Genomic DNA, 14932 nt, shown 5'->3' with positions numbered 1-14932 from the left:
CAATGGCCTGACAGCAATGATGGGATTGCAATGTCCTCACTTCTGGGCGTCGTTAGCTAAAACATACATGAAAATCAGCATATATAATATTAATTACATAAGCATATAGATACCGAAATGAATTTTTAAAGCATGTGTATTACAGTGCAATAGGTTTAATTAGTATTTACCTGTGAAAATACCTCTGGCGGGGTGCTGTGCCTTCTGCCGGCTTGAAGGCATACTTCTCCCTGTCCGTGCAGGGCTTGCGGGTGCTGCTACCATCATCATCAAATTCTTCCTCCTCCTCCCCCTCTGCTGTTTCAGGCTGGGTTACTTCACTTTTGCTCGCTTCTTCTTGGGTCCCATTTTGTAAACTTTAAACTGAAAATTTTAAAATTTTTCCACAAAATATCCAATGTTCTTCAGTCAAAAGGCAGATGCAGAATGCTGCCGACACGCTGGTTTTATACCCACTCCTGGCTTGCATCACACGCAAGTTATGAGTGATTGTAACGTGCTAATCACATGCGTCACACATGCTTCACAAGTGCGGCCCATACTCCTAGCGCAGGAAAATGGTAAAATGCAAGTCACATGCACTCCACACTCATTGAACATGCACTGATCATGTGCGTCAGACATGTGCTTTCCATGGGCCAACGGCGCAATTTTTCCCACGCCTCGAGGAAGTCAGGTGTGCTACTTGTACTTGACAAGTACTTTGCCCATATTCCTCCCCCAAAGTTTCCCCCAGGTTCACCGCAACCCTGTGGCATGGCTGCAAGCTACCAAACCCTGCGACCCATGCGTGTCCAAAACACTTGCAGTGGGTTGTGAGTGAGCCTTTACAGAGAAACCACAAAACAGAGAGTCCTGTATACTGAGGACCTTACTCTGTCAGAAAACTTAAAGTTACAAACTTACTTCCTTCTAAAAATGCTAAATAAACATCTATTATCAGAAACCTTCCACCTGTCAAAGATTATACATTTAAATATGTTAAATAACCTTTTTTTTAATTGGCTTTTTATTTGGCTTAGATTACAAAGAGCATCCACCATAATATTAGACTATGTAGCATGACCCTGTGAATTAATTTAGAAATGATAAAGTTTAAGAAGGAGTGCATTAATATGAACCTGTGATTTGCCTTGCAGCTTGCACTATTGTCAGCATGGCTATTATAGAAAAGTAATCAACACTTTCTGAACAATTCGATTTGAGAATTCAACTATGGTAGAAAATGTTATAATACACTGGATGCGTCTTAACCCATCCATCCATTATCTGTAGCCACTTATCCTGTCCTACAGGGTCGCAGGCAAGCTGGAGCTTATCCCAGCTGACTATGGGCTAGAGGCAGGGTACACCCTGAACAAGTCGCCAGGTCATCACAGGGCTGACACATAGACACAGACAACCATTCACACCTACAGTCAATTTAGAGCCACCAATTAGCCTAACCTGCATGCCTTTGGACTGAGGGGGAAACCGGAGCACCCGGAGGAAACCCACATGAAGAGCATGCAAACTCCACTCAGAAGCCAGACAAACTCCCTCGTGGTCCCACGTATTGACTTGCAGCCTGCCAAAAACAGCGCTCGCTCAGATGATGCAAAAGGTGATTTCATCATCAATAACTGCTGAGTTGGAGAGAGTGCTTCCCAGATAGGTAAATTTCTCTATTGTCACCAGTCTTTGGCCATTCACTGTAATGGTGGGCTCAACAGAAGGATCACCTGGTGCAGGTTGAAACATTACTTCAGTTTTCTTTGAGCTGATGGTTAGGCCAAAGTTGTCACAAGTCATGGAAGAGAGCTTTATGCTTTTCTGCATGCCTTGGTGGCTCATCTCATCTCATTATCTCTAGCCGCTTTATCCTGTTCTACAGGGTTGCAGGCAAGCTGGAGCCTATCCCAGCTGACTACGGGCGAAAGGCGGGGTACACCCTGGACAAGTCGCCAGGTCATCACAGGGCTGACACATAGACACAGACAACCATTCACACTCACACCTATGGTCGATTTAGAGTCACCAGTTAACCTAACCTGCATGTCTTTGGACTGTGGGGGAAACCGGAGCACCCGGAGGAAACCCACGCGGACACGGGGAGAACGTGCAAGCTCCGCACAGAAAGGTCCTCGCCGGCCACGGGGCATAACCTGGACCTTCTTGCTGTGAGGCGACAGCGCTAACCACTACACCACCGTGCCACCCACGGTGGTAACTTTGCTTATTTTATTTTGGTACAGCTTTTCAGCTCTGTCTAGTGTGTCACTTCACACAAGCGTGTGCACACAGACACACACACACACATGAATGCTCCAGTAGTGAGACAAACGCCACCTCTCCGTTTTCCTCCTCCTCAGCCATCACTGCAAAACACACACACACACATGCACGCACACATGTACACACACAGAGCATCAATTCACCACAGTTGTGATGAATTTGCCACTCATCTTCCCCGGCTTTGCCCTCCATTCACAAACAGACACTTGACCACACTACCACATACCCACACCACCTGAATCAGGCCGGGAACCATCCAGCCTGCAGCCAACTCACCCTGATGAGAAAGAAAGTCCACCACCACCATTTACACCCCTGGCCTGTGCACCGCCTTGTACTTGAAAGGCTGGAAGGCTAGATACCAATGGGTGATCCACGCATTGGCATCTTTCATGTGATGAAGCCACTGGAGTGGGGCATGGTCCAAACAGAGTGTGAAAGAGCGCCTCAGCAGGTAATATCAGAGGGTGAGGACCACCCAGTTGATGGGCAGACACTCCTTCTTGAGTGTCTTCTTGAATTCTCCTGGGTTAGGTGACCGAGTGTGTAGAGTTTTGTGCACAGGTCGATAATGTATTGAATTTCATTTTTACTGCACAAAGATCCCACCTCCCAATTTTCCTACAGCAGTTCCAGGATGCCGTGAGGCTTACACCCATATAATAATTTGAACGAGGAAAACCCCATGGAGGCTTGTTAACTTCTCATACTGTGAATAATAGGGACTCGAGCCATTTATCCCATTTACGTGTGTCTTCACTTACAAACTTACGAATAAAGTTCTTAAGAGTTTGGTTAAACTGTTTGACCAAGCTGTCTGTCTGTGGGTGATAAATGCTGGTGCAAATGGATTTAACCTGTAGTAATTCGTGGAGTTCGCGAAGTGTGTGTGACATAAATGTAGTGCCCTGGTCAGTCAGGATTTCTTTAGGAATCCCGACTTGGGAGATCATTTTAAACAGTGCCTCTGCCACATTGCGTGCTAAAATGTTACGCAGTGGGATTGCTTCCAGGAATCGCATTGCATAATCCGCGAAGACTAAAATAAAGTGATGCCCTAATGCATACTGGTCTAATGGCCCAATGAGATCCATACCAATGGGGGTCTTGATCAGGAGAAGAGGGCACAGTGGTGCCTTTGGCATGGCCACTGGATTCACCAGCTGGCAATCGTAGCATGCTGCACATCACCTTCGGACATCCCCAAGAATCCCTGGCCAATAGTACTGGGCCATTATACAGGCTTGTGTCTTATCCTGTCTGAGGTGTCCAGCCATAGGGTTAAAATGAGCCACATGAAATACGAGTTCTATGGCACTTTGGGATTAACAGCTGGGTTATTTTTTCCACATGTTTGAGTGTCCTGCGTCACTCAGTATAACCTATCTTGAATTACTGTTAAGTACGGGCAGGAGAGTGTAGTGTTTGGCTGAAGGGTGTGACTATTGACTACTCTCAGTCAAAAGCATGATGCAGAATCTCGTCACATGCTTGCTCTGAAGGGAAATCCTCGAGGGAATTCCCAAAAGAGAGAGGAGGGGTGGGCTGCTCCCTTCTCTCCGTGTCGCTATGATGCGGTGCTGACCTGGACAGCTCTGAGACGGCTTCCCCAAACAATGCTACACTGGGATCCCCCCATGATGCAGTACTGCAGGACCTGCCCACTATTCCATGCTTCATTAAACACTTAAACCCCGGCCAATCTATCTCCAGAATCAGTTGGTGGATGAGGTGCAGGCTAACCGCCGCCTATACACTATCCTTTATACCCCAAAATTGGATGAGAATGAACACCAGCGGATACTTGTGAACATCCCCTTGCATACACAATACCTTCACCAATTGTGCTCTCCCCAATGCCTCACCTTGAATCAGGCTTTAGTGGATGGAGGTCTGAGTGCACCCTGAATCCACCAACACATAACATGTATCCCCTTGAATACTCACTGGTATACAGTATGCTCCAGCTCAATCGAGGGCAGTCTGGCACATTGAGGATCTAGACCACAGCCCCCACTTCCATCACTTGGCACTGGTCCTGGAAATGCCCAGGCTCCCTGCAGCGCCAGCATACTGGCCCAGGTTTCACCTCTGCACTGGTAGCTCAGGGATCACTTACCTGAGGGGGAGAAGACACAGACACATAAGGGGAGAGAGAGAGGGAGCACCATGCTCATATGGTGCACCTCGCTCCCATGGTGCAAGGACAGGGCGGGGGCAGGAAGAGGGGGCAGTGAGAGAGAGAGAGAGAGAGACAAGAAGCAAGATGTCCGCCTGCCACTGGAACCATTACCAGGTGGTCCTTCACCGATGTGATAGCTCAATCCAGTGACACTGGGTGGTGGCACTGGACCCACTCCACTGTCCCTCCCGGCAGCCGAGCAATGAAATGTTTCCAGTGCCACCGCATCGATGATCCCCTTGGCGTCATGATCATCTACCCTCAGCCACCCCCGGCAGTCGTCCCGGAGCTGTTGGCCAAAGGCAAATGGGCAGCCACCCTCCTCTAGAGTCAGCATGTGGAAGCATTGACAGTGTTGTTCCGGGGTGTCGCTAATGTGTCGTAGGATGGCTTGCCTCAGGTCAGCATAGTCCAGCTGGTTGTTGGCGGGAAGTTGTTGGGTGGCGAACTGGGCCTCTCTGGTTAGGAGCAGCAGTAGGCGAGCCACTCACTGCTCGACTGGCCACTCCCACACATCCGCAGCTTGCACAAACAGGGCAAAGAAGGCCTTTGGGTCATCATGAGGTCCCATCTTCACTAGCGTCAAATGGGGGAGGTTTGCAGGTACAGCAGACGAAGGCCCCACTGACGCAAGCAAGTTCCAGAATGCCTGTCTAGCCTCCTGCTGAGCCTGTAGCAAGGCTTCAAAGCATTGTTCCTGTTCCTTGCACAGGGTGAGCAGTGCTTGATGCTGGTTTTGTTGGGCAGCAGTGAAGGCAGGGATGAGGTCCTTGAAGAGCGAAGACTCCATGCAGGAGGTTCCCTTCAGTATCCCAGGTTTAGGCACCAGTGTAAATGTCCCTCAGAGTGAGTGGGACAGTGAAGTGCAGACAGGTGGGTAATCATGGTAACTTTGCTTGTTTTATTTTGGTACAGCTTTTCAGCTGGGTCATTTCACAGTAACTGAGCATTTTCCAGTCAATAAGAATGGGATGGGTAGCTGTCACGTATGCATGTAAAAATCAGCTTGAGTAAGTGTAGGGAATAGATATATCATGTTCCAAAGCTTGACAGTGCACTTTTTACGCAACTTTCCATTTTTTTTTTTAGATATTTTATATGCTAGTACCTAGCTGAACTGTCAGTGCTGTTACCAGATGTCATGGAAGACAATGCACTATGAAGCAAACTTTCTTTTGTGAGATTTCTGTGGTTAACATGCACACAGTGTGTCCCTTTCCCACACTGCCATGTGAAAGAAACGATATGAAACATATATTTCATTGAAAACATGAAATTCATGTAAACACAAACTTTATTTCCTTGGAATAACAACTTCCAAATAACAAAATGACAAGAATCCAATAACATGATAAATTCAGCAGTCATAAAATGATGGAGTACTAATGGTAGAAAACGAAACATGGCATAACCCTTCTGTCAGCCCTTTTTAGATAAAGAAATCTAACCAAAACAAAGGGTAACAGGAATGAAAACCTAGTAACAGTACTGACCTATGTCAGTGCTGTGACTAGAGCTACACTTGTCATTACTGTTACCAGTACATTACCAGTTAAATACAACACCTAAACAGAAACAACTTTTATTCATAGAATAAGGTACCACACACCCTATCTATGTTTCTTTATATCCTGAGTTTTTTTTACTTCTTTTCCATAGATCTGCACACTGAACAATGACCATCACAATGTGCCTCTCCTCCTAGGCAATTTGTGCCTTCAAAATGCAGTTATCAGCTACTTATTTCAATGATTTCGTTCAAACTTCAACTCAAACATTGCAACAAGTACCGAAGCATGAGGGCTTCAACAACTTAGCTTATGTGGAGTTTCACCAATTCAGAGTTCAAACGCCACCACCAAAAAGTTTGAGAAAATTACTCCATATCATGAACAAAGTCCTCCACAAGCCTCCAAACATTTGTGTCAACCTTGAAATGGTTCCGTCTTTCAGTAATCTGCTGCGGCTCTTCAATGAGTGTTATGACATCACTTGGCACGTACCTGCAAATGTCCTCCATGGCTGGCCAGAAAAATTGGTGGTGGGCAACTACCGAATCAATTCCAACAGTAGGCCTAGGCTATAAAAAGCACTGTTTTCAATAAAATATCTGGGAAATATAGGGGTTAATATTAGAACATATCCCTGAACTGTCATTGCTGTTACTCTGTGTCAGTGCTGTTACCACATGCAACTTAACAGCACTGACAAAAAATGACAAAATACATTTTCATTCATGAACCACAAGCTTATGGCCCTTTTCCACTACCCTTTTTCAGCTCACTTCAGCTCGACACGGCTCACGTTTCGACTACCTCAGAGCAGCATGACTCAGCTCACTTCAGCCTTACTTAGCACCCAAAACTCGCATGGTTTTGGAGTGGGGCTGAAGCGAGCCAAACCGAGCCGAGTGGGGCTAGGGGCGTGAGGAGACACTCCTCTGTGCACTGATTGGTGAGGAGGAGTGTCCTCACATGCCCACACACGCCCCACGAGCACGCTGGGATCTGTAAACACCGTAAACCCGGAAGAAGAATAATTACGAATTACGAGAATTATGAAGCCTTATGCGCCTCGCCTCATCTATACGCTCTTGCCAGTATCTGTTGGCGTTGTCAGTGACAACAAGCCACAGCACCAAGACCAGCAACACTAATGACTCCATGTTTATTGTTTACTATCCGGGTCGTGAGACTGCCGCTTAAAAGATCACTGATGTCACTGTTTGCGCCGCCTAACGACATCACGTGACGTCCACCCACTTTCGCTAACTCCACCCAATGTGTCCACCCACTTCCAGCCAGCACGGTTCAGCGCAGTTGTAGTCGAAATGCAACTCCAACAGCCCCACTCAGCTCGACTCAGCCCAACTCAGCACGGCACGGCTCAGCCCAACTCAGCCGCGTTGGTAGTGGAAAAGCGGCATTACTGTGCTGATACTTTCGCCCTGGTTGCATCTCTCATCATGCCTCTTACATCCCTAGTTGTTACTTCTTTCTGTGGAGCACATAATAAGCGCAAATTACAGTAACATCACTGACAGTGAATTAACATACTGGGCCAAAAATCGGGAATACTTACCAAATTTAGAAGACACAAGCCACCACTTCTGCCATTTTGAATTCCCTCCAAAATTAAGTACAAGAGAGGCACCTTTTGGCCACTGGAAGAACTGAATTAATAGTCAGTCTGTTCAGCGTCTCTAGAAAATGTGGTTTGGTAACAGCACTGACACTGAATCGCAGAACAGAGACTATCAGTGAAAAATAAAAATATACTTTGTGAATTAGGAACCTTGTCCCTGGGGAAATGAACTGACCACAATCTTTTTAGTAGATTAAGCCAAAACTTTATACTAAATTCATACTAAATTCGACAAAAAAGGGCATTGCAAATTTTAACCCAGCCCACCAGACAGCCCAATTTTGTGAATTACTAATTTTATATTTATTATTTTTAAAATATAAAGTGTCGATAATTAATTTTTTGGACTCTATCTACAGAATATAGTTCTTCTTAGTATTTTAGGGTGTTTAATTGCCTTACATGAGTTGTCTGATGAACCTTTATTCCAGCAGCTAGTCATAGGACACAAAATGCTCAGTTACTGTGAAATGACCCAGCTCTGTCTAGTGTGTCACTTCACACATGTTCACGCACACACAAATGCTCTGGTTGGGAGACGAATGCCACCTGTCCGCTCTCTTACTCCTTATCAGCCCTCAGCCATCACTACAACACACACACACACACACACACACACACACAGCATCAGTTCACCACAGATGTGATCAATTTACCACTCACCTTTCCTGGCCTCACCCTCCATTCACAAACCAATGCTTGAACATACCCCCACTGCCACATAGTGCTTTAAAATTCTTTTGTATTCCTGCTCACTTAAGTTCCACTCAAGGGCACAGCCATATTACCATTTTGTGGGTAGAGTCAAAGGTCAGCATGATGTTGTTTGTGGGTACACATTTCAAGTACATCACTAGCAGAAGTATACACAATGTCATGAAAGGCTGCTCAATCTTTCTCAACATCAGAAGAGTCGATATTTAGTGGCACAAGTTTGCTATCTGGTTCCTTAGTCAAGGCCAGTTTGGTGTCATTATTTTTTAGCTTGGAAACATTTAATCGTTTGAGTGCCTTTTTACCCTAGGAAGCTGTACTGTATACAGAGCTTCATCTTGGAAATTATCAGTCGATAATTTCCAAGTTGAAGCTTGGAAATTCGGTCCAACAGTTAATGCTACACCTTGCTTTGATCACCCTCACATCCTGCCAGTCATGTTGCCTCATGATGGCATACTTGAGAAGGTGCTAGTGTTTGAAGCGAGGATGCATCCAGGAAGTTTTGTTACGGTGAGGTAGGTGGAACACAGAGTTTGTCATCAAGAGATTGAATGTGGAATATGTTTCAAGCAGCAGAAGGCTGTTTCTGTTACAACCCCGATTCCAAAAAAGTTGGGACAAAGTACAAATTGTAAATAAAAACGGAGTGCAATAATTTACAAATCTCAAAAACTGATATTTTATTCACAATAGAACATAGACAACATATCAAATGTCGAAAGTGAGACATTTTGCAATTTCATGCCAAATATTGGCTCATTTGAAATTTCATGACAGCAACACATCTCAGAAAAGTTGGGACAGGGGCAATAAGAGGCTGGAAAAGTTAAAGGTACAAAAAAGGAACAGCTGGAGGACCAAATTGCAACTCATTAGGTCAACTGGCAATAGGTCATTAACATGACTGGGTGTAAAAAGAGCATCTTGGAGTGGCAGCGGCTCTCAGAAGTAAAGATGGGAAGAGGATCACCAATCCCCCTAATTCTGCGCCGACAAATAGTGGAGCAATATCAGAAAGGAGTTCAACAGTGTAAAATTGCAAAGAGTTTGAACATATCATCATGTACAGTGCATAATATCATCAAAAGATTCAGAGAATCTGGAAGAATCTCTGTGCGTAAGGATCAAGGCCGGAAAACCATACTGGGTGCCCGTGATCTTCGGGCCCTTAGACGGCACTGCATCACATACAGGCATGCTTCTGTATTGGAAATCACAAAATGGGCTCAGGAATATTTCCAGAGAACATTATCTGTGAACACAATTCACCGTGCCATCCGCCGTTACCAGCTAAAACTCTATAGTTCAAAGAAGAAGCCGTATCTAAACATGATCCAGAAGTGCAGACGTCTTCTCTGGGCCAAGGCTCATTTAAAATGGACTGTGACAAAGTGGAAAACTGTTCTGTGGTCAGACGAATCAAAATTTGAAGTTCTTTATGGAAATCAGGGACGCCATGTCATTCGGACTAAAGAGGAGAAGGACGACCCAAGTTGTTATCAGCGCTCAGTTCAGAAGCTTGCATCTCTGATGGTATGAGGTTGCATTAGTGCGTGTGGCATGGGCAGCTTACACATCTGGAAAGACACCATCAGTGCTGAAAGGTATATCCAGGTTCTCGAGCAACATATGCTCCCATCCAGACGACGTCGCTTTCAGGGAAAACCTTGCATTTTCCAACATGACAATGCCAAACCACATACTGCATCAATTACAGCATCATGACTGCGTAGAAGAAGGGTCCAGGTACTGAACTGGCCAGCCTGCAGTCCAGATCTTTCACCTATAGAAAACATTTGGCACATCATAAAATGGAAGATACGACAAAAAAGACCTAAGACAGTTGAGCAACTAGAATCCTGCATTAGACAAGAATGGGTTAACATTCCTATCCCTAAACTTGAGCAGCTTGTCTCCTCAGTCCCCAGACGTTTATAGACTGTTGTAAAGAGAAAAGGGGATGTCTCACAGTGGTAAACATGGCCTTGTCCCAACTTTTTTGAGATGTGTTGTTGTCATGAAATTTAAAATCACCTAATTTTTCTCTTTAAATGATACATTTTCTCAGTTTAGACATTTGATATGTCATCTATGTTCTATTCTAAATAAAATATGGAATTTTGAAACTTCCACATCATTGCATTCTATTTTTATTTACAATTTGTACTTTGTCCCAACTTTTTTGGAATCGGGGTTGTACATTTGCCAATGCCATGCTTTCCTAAGACACCTTCCCAGGTTTTGTAGTCTGCACCAAACTTAACATTGAAGTCTCCAAGAATAACAAACTTGTCTTCTTTAGTGACGGTTCCAGTAGTGGCCTTGAGATCTTCATAGAACTTCTCCTTTATATCATTGGAGTTTGACATGGTGGGTATGTAGCAGCTAAGAATTGTAACACAGTGCTTTCCAGTTAGGGCTAACTGTACAGACATTAGGTGATCATTAATGCCTTTGGCTGGTCCTACAAGTTTCCGAACTAGACTTGACTTGATGGCGAAGCCAACACCTGACTCACGTCTAGCATCCTGGCTTGGTCCAGTCCAGTAAGGTATAACCCACTCCCACTTGAACCAGTTGGCCTTCCTCAGCCAGTCTCATTTTGCTTAAAGCTGCAATGTGAATCTTATATCTGGAAAGCTCTTCTGCAATGAGCATGGTCCTTCTTTCAGGTCTGTCTGTCTGTCCTGTCGTGATCAATGAGTGTGTGCACATTCCATGCACCCATAGTGATAGAACCCACTTTTGTCTTATCTTTTCTGTCTTTTTTACTGCTGTGGTGGGATCCCCACCAGCCATGGCTTGCTAGCCAGGGTAATAGAGAGGCAGGCAATTTTTTGGGCACCTTTTCTAGCCCCTTCCTCATGCAAGGGAGGTGAGCAGTGCTATCCTGAATAGGGCTGCTCAGTCACTCAGGGGGCTGCCGGACAATAGTGCTACCTCACTCACTCGAGAACGACCCTATAGCCTGACTTACCTGTGTGCAGGTTCTACTTTTGCCACTTGTCCAAAGCCGCAGGACTTTAAATTGATGGTAAGATGATGTTTAGATATAGAGTCGTGACTTGCATGGAAACTTGAGGGAGAGTTGTGCAGTCATCAACCTCACTGTCTTGTCCTGATTCAACTGGGCTTAGTGGCAAGACATGGTCAAGATGACTGGAGATAAAGCAGGATGTATTGGATGACCAACAGTTGAGTCTGTCTAACTTCACCCAGGGCAATAGACAGTGCTTTTTACATGCAGTCCGTTGGCTCTAAGTGAGCTCATCCACCCTTTGACAGGTCTTGTTTTTCATCCAGCTGTGTGACATGCCACATAGTATGGTGCTAGTAAAGGAGCTGGTTCAGTCACTGACTACCCAACCATGTAGCAGGTTTACCTGGCTAACATGGTACCAGTAGCAGAGCCACCAGTTTGACCCTGACCTGATATTCAAACTTGTACAAGATGTACAACTGATATGGTTTGGAATCATATTAATGCTGTATGCTTCTGTTCACACTTTGTTTTTTTGTTAGGTCATATTGGCTAAATGATTAAATCAAGATATCTGCTTTTGATAAACAAGGAATGAGTTTTTCATAAGCATACTGTACTTGTACAAGATGTACAACTGATATGGTTTGGATTCCTGATGATGCTTTATGCTTCTGTTCACCCCCCCCACCCCCCAGAGGTGACTTGTAAGGCACCCAGCATTAACAATGCATTCATAGTTGGAAGAAGGTCATCATCCTATAGCTATAGCATGTCCATCCAGTACAAGTGTAATAGAGGCTACAGAATGGAGGGGTCTGGCCGCCTGACCTGTGAGGAAAATGGATGGAATCCACTTCCTCCAAAGTGCAACAGTAAGCTTAATCAGCCCTTTTCAATGTTTGATAAAGTCTTGTATCCATTACACTTTCTACCCTTTTATAAAATATATAAAACCTAAAAACATTAGTGCTCTGAGATCAGTTATACTATATATAGTAATATTGTGATTTGTACAATGTTATGTTTATATTATTAGCAGATTCTATTTATTTAGTTGTAACTTTAGTTGCTGCTTTGACTGACTATAATAATAATAATAATAATAATAATAATAATAATAATAATAATATCTATTTGGAAAATTGCAATTCTTTTTTTTTCTCAGTTGTAACCTGTTTAAAGCCTCCTGTTATAAACAATGGGCAATTTAACCCCCTGAAGGATCTATATGAATATGGAGAAACAGTCACATACTCATGCCAGACAGGGTTTACACTTGATGGTGACTCAACAATATCATGTACTGATGGAAACTTTCAGCATGCTCCTCAGTGTCAGGGTAAGTCATTGTGAAAATCCCAATAATCTTTTCAGTCTTGATTCTGTTAATGTTTAATACAAGGATATTTATTTTGTCTCTGGTTTTTCAATCAGTGTTGACCCACTTGGCTAATGATGGTTAATGATGTGTGTTTTGTCTTATTTTCATGTAAAGAGAACAAATCACAGTGACTATAGTATAACCCCAATTCCATAAATTTGGGACACTATGTAAAACGTAAAAAAACCCCAACACAAACCTAGAATATGATGATTTGCTAATCATCGAAACCCTATATTTCATTGAAAATAGTACAAAGACAACATATCAAATGTTGAAACTGAGAAATGTTGTTTTTTAAAAATATGTGCTCATTTTGAATTTGATGTTAGCAACACGTTTCAAAAAAGTTGGGACAGGGGCATGTTTACCACTGTGTTGGATCACTTCTACTTTTAACAACACTCTGTAAATGTTTGGGAACTGAGGAGACCAATTGCTGTAGTTTTGAAAGAGGAATGTTGTCCCATTCTTGCCTGACATACAGTTTCAGTTACTTAAGAGTTTGGGGTTTCCACTGGCATACACTGCAAAAAATGGCCTTTCAAAAATAAGAAATAAAAGATGAAAAAAAAAGCATATTTGCTTGAATCAGGTGAAAAAATCTGCCAATGGAACTAGTCAAATTTGACTTGGTAAGATTTCTTAAAGTAAGATGAAAAATCTAACCTGTTTTTAGATGAAATAATTCCAAAATAAGATTGGGGAACTTATTATGCGAGATCTGATTAACTCAAAATAGTTCTTATAACAAGATCGTACTTCTTACATTTAGCCATTCAAGTCTTTTTTTTTTAAAGATTTTTTTGGGCCTTTTCCACCTTTATTGGATAGGACAGTGTAGAGACAGGAAATGAGCAGGAGAGGGATTGGGAAATGACCTCGGGTCAGAATCAAACCCGGGTCCCCAGATTTATGGTATGGCACCTTATCCACCTGAGCCATGATACCCCCATTCAAGTCATTTTAAGGGTATTTCACTTAAATTCATGACAAAGTCTTAGCAGTAAAAACTGAATTTAAGATAAATATACTAATATTAGGATTGTTAAATTCTACAACTAAGCATTGCTAGCTTAAAAGATTCTCCTTTTGTGACCTGTAATTAGTAAAATACTCTAGATATGAGACCAGAGACTATCTTGAATGAAGTTGACAACACGTGTAGCATTGCAACAAGTTTATTTTTTTTTCCCATTTCAACATTCAAACATTAAAACATCTCTTAAGATTCCACTTCCCCAGGACCTCAGGCACCAAAAAAAAAAAAAAGTCTACGCATTTTGACTTACAGTGCTTACACAACGCCAAAGCAACAGTGCATTTTGGGGGCACTGACTATTCATGTGTATGAGGGGTTTACAATATCAGGCACAAAACAAACAAACAAACAAAAACAAAAAAACATTGTGTAAACGTTCCCTACGTGTGGGTGGAGCACAGAGGACAGCAGGACAGAGATCGGGGTAAATAACGGCTTTATTGCCAAACTTTTCAGTCTAACAATCAGTATACTTTTAATACACACAGAGACACACACGCACTAGCGTCTCGTTCAGGGATCAGCTCTCCTCTGCTCTCAGCTCTCCCTCTTAAATCGGGCGCGGTCACTGGGAAGACACACAAACACAGGTTAATTGCTCTCAGGTGTAGTGATTCTGCCACTTCCCTTCCCTGACTCCGCCCTCCTGTCACAGACTGGCGCTTGACCACGCCCCCGCTGCCACATACCCCCACCGCCCGACTCAGGCCGGGCGGCCGTCCGGCCTGCAGCTGACCCCCCCCCCCCTTGACGGGAGAGGAAGTCTGCCACGACCATCTGCGCCCCCGGCCTGTGGACCACCTTGAAATTAAAGGGTTGGAGCGCCAGATACCAACGGGTGATCCGCGCGTTGGCATCTTTCATGCGGTGGAGCCACTGGAGGGGCGCGTGGTCCGAACAGAGGGTGAAAGGGCGCCCCAGCAGGTAGTACCGGAGGGCGAGGACTGCCCACTTGATGGCCAGACACTCTTTCTCTATGGTGCTGTAGCACCCCTCACGCACCGATAGCTTCCTGCTGATATACAGGACAGGGCGGTCCTCCCCCTCCACCTCCTGGGACAAAACCGCCCCCAGCCCTCTGTCCGATGCATCGGTCTGCAATATAAAGGGGAGAGAAAAGTCAGGGGAGTGTAGAAGTGGCCCCCCACACAGTGCAGCCTTTACCTCAGAAAAAGCCCGCTGGCATTGCTCCGTCCACTGGACCGGATC

General features: G+C 44.2%; 1 protein-coding gene across 1 annotated transcript in view; it reads left to right on the top strand.

The window, feature by feature from the left end:
- The window catches only part of LOC132895889 (sushi, von Willebrand factor type A, EGF and pentraxin domain-containing protein 1-like), a 220294-nt gene that overhangs the window by 25942 nt on the left and 179420 nt on the right, over positions 1 to 14932 (top strand). The window contains exons 10-11 of the mRNA XM_060936640.1: positions 11996 to 12172; positions 12466 to 12639. Of these exons, the coding sequence (XP_060792623.1) occupies positions 11996 to 12172; positions 12466 to 12639 (351 nt within the window). The remainder of the gene's footprint in view (positions 1 to 11995; positions 12173 to 12465; positions 12640 to 14932) is intronic.

This window comes from Neoarius graeffei, chromosome 13 (genome assembly GCF_027579695.1).
Source record: "Neoarius graeffei isolate fNeoGra1 chromosome 13, fNeoGra1.pri, whole genome shotgun sequence".
Lineage (NCBI taxonomy): Eukaryota > Metazoa > Chordata > Actinopteri > Siluriformes > Ariidae > Neoarius > Neoarius graeffei.
The sequence above is the reverse complement of the archived record's forward strand: the minus strand, read 5'-3'. Positions and strand labels throughout refer to the sequence as shown.